The sequence below is a fragment of the Cannabis sativa genome, chromosome X (assembly GCF_029168945.1).
Source record: "Cannabis sativa cultivar Pink pepper isolate KNU-18-1 chromosome X, ASM2916894v1, whole genome shotgun sequence".
NCBI classification, from domain to species: Eukaryota; Viridiplantae; Streptophyta; class Magnoliopsida; order Rosales; family Cannabaceae; genus Cannabis; species Cannabis sativa.
The window spans coordinates 47691811-47702708 of NC_083610.1; the positions used below are offsets into that span (position 1 = coordinate 47691811).

The 10898-nt window shown below is 33.7% G+C and overlaps 1 protein-coding gene and 1 non-coding gene across 2 annotated transcripts; one reads left to right on the top strand and one right to left on the bottom strand.

Annotated features, from left to right (window-relative positions):
• Positions 1 to 8526: 8526 nt before the first annotated feature.
• LOC115703379 (small nucleolar RNA R71) lies at positions 8527 to 8633 on the bottom strand. Its single transcript, XR_004009148.1, has one exon. It is a non-coding gene; the product is annotated as a small nucleolar RNA R71 (small nucleolar RNA).
• Positions 8634 to 9587: 954 nt separating this feature from the next.
• LOC133032692 (uncharacterized) lies at positions 9588 to 10465 on the top strand. Its single transcript, XM_061106830.1, has one exon. The coding sequence runs from the start codon at positions 9588 to 9590 to the stop codon at positions 10353 to 10355; it is 768 nt and encodes a 255-aa protein (XP_060962813.1). The 3' UTR covers positions 10356 to 10465.
• The last annotated feature ends 433 nt before the right edge of the window (positions 10466 to 10898 follow it).

The following is a 10898-nucleotide window of genomic DNA, read 5'->3' on the forward strand; positions in this document are numbered from 1 at the left end:
TGAATTATTTTCCACAATATATAGTAGCATATAAAAACTATATACCACAATCATAAGCAGATATACTATAGTCAAAAATTAATATACCACCAGCATAGTGAAAAAAAATTATATAAAAAACTTAATTTAATATTCCACAAATTTTTTTTTCTTGTTCTTTCCTTCATGAAATACGAATGAACATAAAATCAATATACCTCAGTCAAATATAACTATACCTCATACTTAAATTAATATTTAATAGTTTTTTTTTTCTTTATATCCTTCACAATATACATATCACATACAAACGATATACCTTAGACCAATATAAATATACCATAAACTTAAACTAATACACTATTAAATGATTTTTTTTTTCACGATATATAATAGCATATATAAACTATATTCTGCAATCATAAGCATAAATACTATAGTGAAAAATTAATATACCACCAATATAATGGAAAATATATATATACTAAAAACTTAATTTAATATTCCACATGTTTTTTTTTTCTTTTTCTTTCCTTCATGATATACTAATGAACATAAAGACAATATTTCCTAGTGAAATATAACTATACCTCAAACTCAAACTAATATTCTATATTTTTTAATTTCTATCTTTTGTTCATTATATACCATAGCAAATTAAAATAATATACTACAATCTTAAACTAATATACTACCTTTCAGTTATTTCAAAATATATATATATATATACTACCTTTCAGTTTTTTTAATATATTATTGCACATAAAAACGATATACTATTGTACAAAATAACTATACCAAAGACTTAATTATTCAAGGTTATAATTGTAATTTTATCATCAAATTTTTAACTAAAAGGACATTTTGTTAATTTTTGTTAAAAAGGAACATTTATTAACTTAATTGTTAGATTTAGGGCCATTTTACATCTTGGCCCTATATTTTTTTAATTTTTATTTTATAGCGGTGTTCGTTATGCTTACAGTATCATTTTCGTAAATTTTTTAAATTTTTTGAATAGTTTGCAGAGCTGAAAATACATTTAAAGTTTTTTAAACGCGCGTGATAAACTGGAATATCAAAAAATCTATTTTTGGTATCGTAAACTATTCGAAATTTTTCAAAAATTTACAGGGATGATACTGTAACTATAACGAATACTGCTATAAAAAAAAAATTGAAAAAAATATTCTATTATGTAATTTAAAGCATAAAGATTAACTAAAAAAATTGTAATTAGCATTCCTCAAAATATTTTATTTTTAAAAACCACTTAGAAACTTATTGTTCTAGTTATATTGATATTGAAATAATAAATTTTCCTTTTCTCTATATTTTTTTCCTATTTACTCTGTTTAGGCATGTATTCTTGCATTTTAATAATTTTAATATAAAATAATATTTAAATTTTTAATGTAATTTTTATGAAAAAAAAGCATATTTAAATACAATTTAATAATTAAAATATTTCATTGAATTTGAATGATATTTTTGGTCACCAAATAAGTTATGTTTATTGTAAATTAGCTAACTAATGCGAAGTCTGACTAGATCTAATTTCGTTTATGGTTGTCACGTGCAGAGTGATAATAAATATGAAGGACACAAGAATTTATAGAAGTTCGACCCATTTGATCAGGTAATAATCTACTCTCTTTTTGTTGTATTCACTCTTGAGATAATACCATACAGATTACAGGCTAAAATCTTGTACTTTCTAGCTATAACTGTCTTCAGTATTACAATAATGAGAATGAGTATGAGAAGACTTGTGAAATGATGAGAAGATGAGAGAATGCAAGAACTCTAAACACTTAGGTGGTGTTTGGTTGAAGGTAATGAAATGGAATTGAATAAATGAAACAATTTTCATTTCATTCTTTTGTTTGGTTGTATTTAAAACAATTGGAATGCCATTTCGATGGAATGGTCTTTCCATCATTTTGGTGGAATGACTATTCCATTTTAAAATGGAAGGAAAGACCATTCCAATGCAAAATTTGAAAAAATTTAATAATTTTTTTATTAATTTTTTTATGCATTTTAAATTTTATTTCATCACATTCCTATTCTTATTCCAATATTTTCATTCCTCCCAACTAAACGCCACTTTAGGATCTTAGGTAGCATTTGTTTGAGAGGAATGAAAACATAGGAATGAGAATAGGAATGTAATGGAATAAAATTTAAAATGCATAAAAAAATTGATTAAAAAATTATTAAATTTTTTCTCATCATGCATTGGAATGATCTTTCGTTCTATTTTAAAATGGAATTGTCATTCTACCAAAATGGTAGAAAGGTCATTCCATTAAAATGACATTCCAACACTTTAATATGCAACTAAACAAAGAAATAGAATGGAGATTATTTCATTTTCTTTCCATTCTACGTTATTACCGTGTTAAGACCTTTTATATAGTGTTAACTGTTAAGTTTTTTCATGTATCACATTAGTGTATTACAACTCTAGCTATACCCCTCTATTTATAGCAACTTTGATACTTTATTTTTCTTCTAATTATTTAATTAATAAAAATAAAACTAATAGGAAAAATGCATTCATAATCGAAATCTCCTATGTGAATTTAGACTTGGGCTTTTTTTAATTTTGAGTAAAAGTCCAATTGACTTTTAACTAAAAATATCATTTTTTACCATATTTAAACAATTATGCAAAATAGTTATTTAACTAAAATTACAGGTAAAAATAATATCTTTCGGCCATCTTACGCAAAGTGTTGGTCCAATATGATTTTACTCTTTTAGTTCAAGCCCAATGGTCTTAAATTAAAATATCCTTTTAATTTTAAAAAAATTACACCTCATACTTTTTTTTTTCATTTTTCTTTCTTTTTTATTGTCATACGGTATTAATTACTTTCATACTGTATTTTTTTTTTATTCTGTTGTTATACTATATTATTTTTTAAACTAATTTTTGTCATTTTTTGTTACACGTGCCATCTCACAGTTCAGTCATATCTTTATATATTTTTTTAAGAATTTAAAAAGTGTTGATTTGACCCGGTTGTCACTTTAGTGATAGTTTTCTTTTTCTTTTTTTTTTTAATTTTTCTTTTAAATAAAATTTATGTTGAAAATTAGTTTTCCTTTAATCTTCATTACCCCTTCATTTCAATTTAATCCCTCTTCCCCATCATTCCATCTTACTGTTCATCATCTTCTTCCTTTTTTTTAATTTTTTTATTCATACGGTTATTATGTTGGTAGGGGCAGTTTCAGTCTGTTTTATTTCAAATTTATTCAGTTTTTTTTTTTTTGTTTTAAATCACAAGTTTCCCTCTTCTTTTTCCCCCCTTTAGTTGTAGTTCTTCTTCTATAAATATTATTCTTATCTTCATTATCTATGACTATTACCCGATCAATCTCTTCTTCTCCATTTATAAAAAATCCCGAAAAAAAAAAACTCTAGAAAAACAAACCTCGATCACCAATGGGTAAGATGAATTTCAAAAATCATCCTCCTAGCCCTACGCCTCCAGTTCCTTCCAAAAAAAAAAAATTAGTTGGTGGAACTTCGAAGAAGACGATATCCAAACGTCCTCGCCCCATTTTGGAAAATTCAGACTCTGATTTTGAGTTGGAGCCAAAGTTTTTACAGTCGCCCAAACTTGATAAGATAATTTTTAGTTATTTTTGTGTTATTTTACGAGTTTTGTTTCAATTTTTTTTCCTTACAGATATCTCTGTCTGTGATTTCTTTATCTTCCATGTCATTTTTTTGTTATATTTTTTGTGTTTGTTTCGTTTGAATAAAGTATCCTTTGTTTAACAGTTGTCTTCTTGTTATTTTGTTCTGTCGTAAGGGAAGGGTAAAACCCAGTTAAGAAGGTTGGATTTGATGATGTGTTTAAGGAGATCACTGAAAAAATGGTTGTTAAGGTGTGTACTTTCTTTATTTTTGTTTTAGTATCTATTTTATGCTTGATTTGTTGTTATTTTATTTTTGTGTTGTTTTAGTAGTTTTTTTATTCTGTTTTTCTAGGATTTGGAATGCAAGTACAGCCGTTTGGAACACTAGCATTCCTAAGTTATAACCTCTAGTTATTAATATTATATTATAAATGATATTAAAATTATTCTCACTGAAACCTAATTATAAATATTTTCCAAAACTGTGTTTGGTCATTTTCTTCGTATTCTTGAGAATAGTATCTACTTTTAACTAACTCATGGTCTGGTGTTAAGGGAGGTTCAACAACCAAATGAGTTAGAATTTTGAAAATTTGTGCAAGGCAAATTTTTGAGGTTTAGTATTGAGGAATTTTCGTTAATTACGGGTTTAGATTGCCATGTTGACTCTGATATATTCCAGTACAAACAGGATGATAATATGCTTGTTAGACACTATTTAAAGGGACATAAAAAAATTACAAAGAATGTTATCCAAGTTGTACTTATTGCTGACAATTTTAAGGATAATTATGAACTTACAGTCAAGTTGACTATTTTATATTTTGTTCATTGCTATTTGTTGGGTGGTCCTCCCAGAAAGGTTGTTTCCATTGAGAAAATTGATGGTTTGGATAGCGGTTGTTACAATGATTATGGGTGGGGAAAGGAGTGTTTCGATATGATAATTCAATCATTGAAGGGTAAGATTGATGCTGGTATTAGGAAGGTTAAGCAGAAGGAAGAAGATGGTGGGTTTTATAGGTTATTGGATTTTTCGTTAGCGTTACAAATTTGGTTTTTTGAGTGTTGTCTTTATGCTATTGGGAAACTTACGTTGTATTCAAACATTTGGCATTCCAAGGCTTTTTAATTGGCCTAAAATGCCAAAGCCAAAAGTACCCCAGCTGAAGATGGATAATGTGAACAACTTCATCTTTAACCGATCGTTGAAGGAGGTACTTGTTTGTTTTTCATATTTTTTTTTTGTTATTTTACAATTATTTTTTCTTTTGTTCTTATATTCAGTTTCTTCCATTTGTCTATAATTTTTTATTTTGTTTTGTTGAAATTAAAACTGAGAAACATTTCTCCAACATCTGTGCAGAGAGTAAGTTTGAACTTGCATAACTATTTCTAGGGTGATGCAACTTTGGACTTTATTAAGGTTAAAGGTAAAGGCATGTATGGTCAAGATTCTAAATTCGTCCCCAATTCTTCTGTGGAAGCTGATTTTCTTAGTCCATCATCATCAAAGGTGCATGAGCATGTTACTCGTATTGAGTATGAGGACTTGAAGAAAGATATGTCTGTTATTATTGGCTAGACTGGTACACAATTTGATGATGTGCTCCGCACTTCTGAAAATGATGATGATATGGATGTTACTCGTATTGAGTATGAGGACTTGAATTCCTCATAAGGAAGAACAACCCCACTTGTGTCATTATGTGCAGAACGAATAATCTCAAGCACAAGTTGTCCAAAATGGAGATCCCATGCCACCTCCAGTGGCGGGTCACTTAGGGGTCATTATCAGCCGACCCCACATTGCAGGCAAGACCAATAAGGTTAGGGAGCGCTATGCTCAAACACTCTGTCATAAGCCTAAAAGCGATACCCTGACCGTCGAATAAAGGGGCTCTAAGCAACCAAAGCTTAGAGAACCCACCATCTCTTTCACAGAAGGAGATGCTACTCAAGTCAATTTCCCGCACAATAACCCCTTAGTCATTACAACACAAATCGGGAACATGACAGTTGCAAGATGCATGGTGGACAATGGAGCCTCCTCCAACATTCTTTTCAGATCAACATATGAAGAGATGGAGCTCCAGCTAACCGATTTGGCACCCTACACACAAGTAATGTATGACTTCTTTGGCCAAGACATTGCACCCATGGGGTACATCCTATTACCCCTAACTATTGGAGAGAATCCAACAACCAGGCACATTTCATTATAATCGACGTGCCCTCAGCTTTCAATGCCATGATAGGTCATCTAGACCTATACAACCTAAAGGCAGTGACATCCATCTACCACCTTTGCCTAAAGTTCCCAACAAGGCATAGGGTAGGATGTTTGAGGGGAAACCAACAGTCTGCCTGTCATTGTTACAACTTGGCCTTGTCCAAAGCTAAGAAAGAGAATATGCCTGCCAAGAGCCCTAATGAAGAGCCCAACAAAGGGCAATAAAGTCCAACCAAAAGTGGGGATGCAAACATAGATCCTCACTTTGGGGATCCCGTAGATAGCTTTGGACCTGTAGAAGAACTGGAAGAAGTGGAGATTGATCCCACTTTTCCAGCTAGAAGACTGAAGATTGGGAAAGGTTTAGTGCCAAAAATAAAATCAATACTGATAAAATTTCTAAGGGCAAACCTGGACCTCTTCGTATGGTCACATAGAGACATGGTCGGGATAGACTGCTCTGTGATGACCCATGCTCTCAACATTGATCTAAACTTCTGACTTGTGCAATAGAAAAGGAGGTTGTTAGACAAAGAACGTGCCCAAGCGCTCAAAGATGAAGTCGAAAGGCAACAGGCCCATGACTTTATCACCAAAGCATTCTATCCACTTTGGGTATCCAACCCTGTGCTGGTGCCCAAACCAAATAAAAAGTGGAGAGTGTGCATATACTTCACCAGCCTGAAAAAAGCATGTCCAAAGGACTACTTTCCGCTTCCAAGAATCGACTAGCTGGTGGATGCTACTGTTAGGCTAAAATTAGTCTAAGTTTCGGGTCATATTTTCAGTTAGTTTTCACTCTTTGTTTCTAGTTTTAGGGCTATTTTACGCTTGATTCTTTTGTTTCAGGTCTTCGGATGTTTAAAGAAAGTATGTACAAGAATTGAGGACAAGTGGTGAAAGAATCGAGAAGAAAAACCAAAAATTGTGTCGCTGCCTGTTCCAGTCGCGACGGGGAACATTCCAGTCGCGACGGGAACTGGGAGAGGAAATCTCGAAGTTTCAAAGTTTAACCCCGTCCCGACGGGGGCATTGCCAGTAGCGACGGGGACCCCAGTTATGGGATTTTTGGGCAGTTTCGTAATTTCACAAATTTTAAAGATGAGACTTGGTTTAAATAGAGAGAGTTCGTGAAAATTAGGGTTAATTCAGATTGGGAGCCCTAGAAACAAAGGAGGAGGCTAGAAGTGCGACTTGTGGCAACCCGGATCAATTGCTTCAACTAGTTCTTTCTCTTCTCTTTAATTTTTCTATGCTATTTTCTGTTTCAATGTTAATTATGGATTTGATTATGGATGTTTTGAACTAAACTCCTATTTAGGGAGGATGATGAATGTTGTTTTAAGTTTTTCCTAGTTAATGAATAATTGTCATTCCTCCATCTTGATTGTGAAATTATCTATATTTGTGCTTAATTCCATGTGTAAGATTGATCACCTTTTACATGTTTTATGATCTCAATTCAAAATCTGAAAAAGTGAGAATTGAGAATGCTAAAATTAGATAATCTAGGTTTTGATGTGAAATGAAAGTATTTGCATAGCCTTTGTGACATTTAGATTATTGCTTAATGCTGATTTCATGTTAGTTTAATTAAGAGATTAATTAGAGAACATGTGATTTAGAACCTAAAAGATCTGAAAAGAGTTAGGTTGATTTATAATCTGTCATTCACTTCAAGAAAAGGATAGCAATTAGGCATTAACGATTTGGTAAACTAACAACAAGATTCTTCTCCCTATTTTCTCATCTTGATTAATATTCTTTTGTTATTTTAAGTTTCTGAATTATTTTATTGAATTCATAAAAAGTATTGATTTTCTAGATAGAATCATAAGTATAATTTAGTGGTAGTTAATCCAATTCCCTGTGGTTCGACCTCACCTGTGTGAGTTTATTACTTGATTGCGTATACTTGCATAGTGTTCATAATTTTTGCAACAAATTTTTGGCGCCGTTGCCGGGGAGTTGTTTAAAGATTAATATTACACAAAATTATACTAACTTCTACTTTGGTATATTTTCTCTTGCTGAATTTCTAACCTTTCTCTTGCAAAACTGTTCTTATCTATTTCAAGTATTTTGAGTGCATGCGCCACCAAGGGCAAGCAGCTGTATTACCCGTTGACCCTGAAATCGAGAAAACTTGTAGGAGAAACCGAAAGATCAAGAGGCAATCAGCAATTGCTGAAACATCAGAAATCATGGCTGCCAATGTAAATGCTAATGCTGCAAACAATGGAGGCAACAACGGTAATAATGGTGGTGCCGTTGAAGATAAAGCTAATGGTCGTAGCTTGAGAGATTACATTTTCCCTACTCTTACGGGAGTGCAGTCATGTATCAGGCCATCGGCAGTGGATGCTAATAACTTTGAGATCAAGTCTGCCATACTTCAAATGGTGCAGTCCTCAGTTCAGTTTGGTGGCCTCCCTTCTGAAGATCCCAATCTGCATCTATCAAACTTCATAGAGTTGTGCCAGACTTTCAAAGTAAATGGGGTTAGTGATGACGCCATCTGATTGAGACTGTTTCCTTTCTCACTCAGAGAAAGAGCCAAGAGTTGGTTAATTTCCCTGCCACCCAACTCTATTGCCACCCGGAATGACTTGGCAACGAAATTCTTGTCAAAGTTCTTTCCTCCAGCAAAGTCTGCCAAGCTGGGAGGAGAAATCAACAACTTCTGTCAGCAAGAAAACGAATCTCTCCATGAGTCTTGGGAGAGGTTTAAAGAGCTCATCAGAAAGTGCCCTCATCATAGTATTGAGAAGTGGATGCTGGTTCACAACTTCTACAACGAGCTGATTGGTAACACAAGAACACTTATAGACGCTGCAGCTGGTGGAGCATTTAAGAGAAAAAGTGCGAATGAGGCTTATGATTTGTTGGAGGAGATGGCCCTAAACAATCAGCAGTGGTCAACTGAAAGAAGTCAAACTAAGAAGGTAGCTGGTGTGCTAGAGGTTGATGCCATTACAAAGCTGACAGCTCAAGTTAAGGCCCTAACAAAGCTGATCGCAGGGCAAGCTAAACAAGCCCAAGTTGTTTGTGAGATATGTGGAGGCAACCATCACTTTTCTGAGTGTCAGGCAGATGTGGATGACTTGCCAATGGATGAAGCAAAAGGCATTGGAAATTATTCGCAGAACAACAATAATTATGGGTTCAACCAAGGAGGTAACCGAAGGAACAGTGGGTTCTATCAACAGAGAAATCAGAACCAAACTCAGAACCAACAGTATACTCAGCAACAAAGTTCTAGTGGAAATTTTGGTTTGCAGACAGATTTATTGCTACAATTTATGACTGAAACTAGATCTTCCATTAAAGATTTGCAGACTCAAATGGGGCAACTAACAACTCAGGTAGCAACCCGTCCTCAAGGAAATTTGGCTAGTACAACTGAAGTTAATCCTAAAGAAAATTGCAAGGCAATTACCCTGAGGAGCGGTAAGAAATATGATGGGCCTGAAATGGTACAACCAGTGGATGAAGAGATTAAAGATCAAACAACACCAACTCCAACATCATCAGATAAGAAGACTACCGATAGTCCTGCGCGACAACAACAGTCTCCACCAATCAGTATAGATCATCATGTGAAGATACCTTATCCCAGAGACTCCGAAAGACCAATCTAGACAAGCAATTCTCAAAATTTTTAGAGGTCTTTAAAAGATTACACATCAACATTCCTTTTGCTGAAGCCTTGGAACAAATGCCCCGTTATGTGAAGTTCATGAAGGAGATATTGTCTAAGAAGAGAAAAATGGAGGACTATGAAACAGTGGCATTAACTGAGGAGTGTAGCGCCATTTTGCAAAAGAAACTACCGCCCAAGCTTAAAGATCCGGGTAGTTTCAATATTCCATGCTCTATAGGGGGTTCGGTGGAAACTAAAGCTCTATGTGATCTGGGAGCAAGCATTAATCTAATGCCCTTGTCTGTCTTCAAAAGGCTAGGATTGGGAAAAGCAAAGCCCACAACTGTGACTTTACAACTGGCAGATCGTTCTTTGACTCATCCTCGTGGGATAATTGAAGATGTACTGGTGAAGGTTGGTAAGTTTATCTTCCCTGCTGATTTCTTAATTCTTGATATGGAAGAAGATTCAACTATTCCCATTATTTTGGGAAGACCATTCTTAGTCACGGGCCGAGCATTAATAGATGTTCAAAAAGGAGAGTTAAAGTTGCGAGTGCAAGATGAAGAGGTCAGTTTTAATGTTTTTGCCCCAACTGACATTCCTACCTGTTGCAAGATTGAGAAGGTGAAGGGTTCTTTTGTTAAAGCTGATAAGAAGAGAGCAAAGCCTAAAGAGAGACTTCGAACGATTCGTCGTCGTTGGAAAAGATTGATGTGTGGTAGTTCTGAAGGTGAACTTACTCTTGTGCAAAACTCTGGAATTAGCAACATTGGAGGTCAATTTTCTTCATTTGGTACAAGGACCCTATTGGATGCAAGAGGTGGACTTGATCCAATTTGAAGCAGTATTGAGGCCAAACCCCTTCTGATGGGGGTTCAGGTAAGTCTTTCTCACCTTGAATATAATATCTCATTGGGGACAATGTGAATCTTTAGTTTGGGGGAGGGATTTAAAAATTTTATTTTCTGCATTTTTAATTTCTGCTTTAATTTTCTGTTTTTAGTTAGGAATGGGCAAAAAGCTAGAAGATAATTGTGTCCTGCTGTTTATTGTAATGTGCTATGAAATTACAAAATAACTGTGTGCTTAATTCTGTTAACTCTTTGGATTAGTTTGGATGCTTGTATAACATGTGTAAGAATGCAATTTGATGATCTGTGAAATATGTTATAATTGTTTTACTATGGTTTGTGGTAAGATTGACTGGATAGCTTAGAACTTACATGTCTTATTCTTTTGAGGCGAAATTCTTGACAACATTCAATAGGAATATGATTTAGGCATTTGTTGGATAGTTTGAGCCTTTCAATCCTACCATGAAATGATTATCCTTAGTTAACCCTCTTGAGCCTAAACCTGTTTTGTTCTTCACCTGTTGAACTG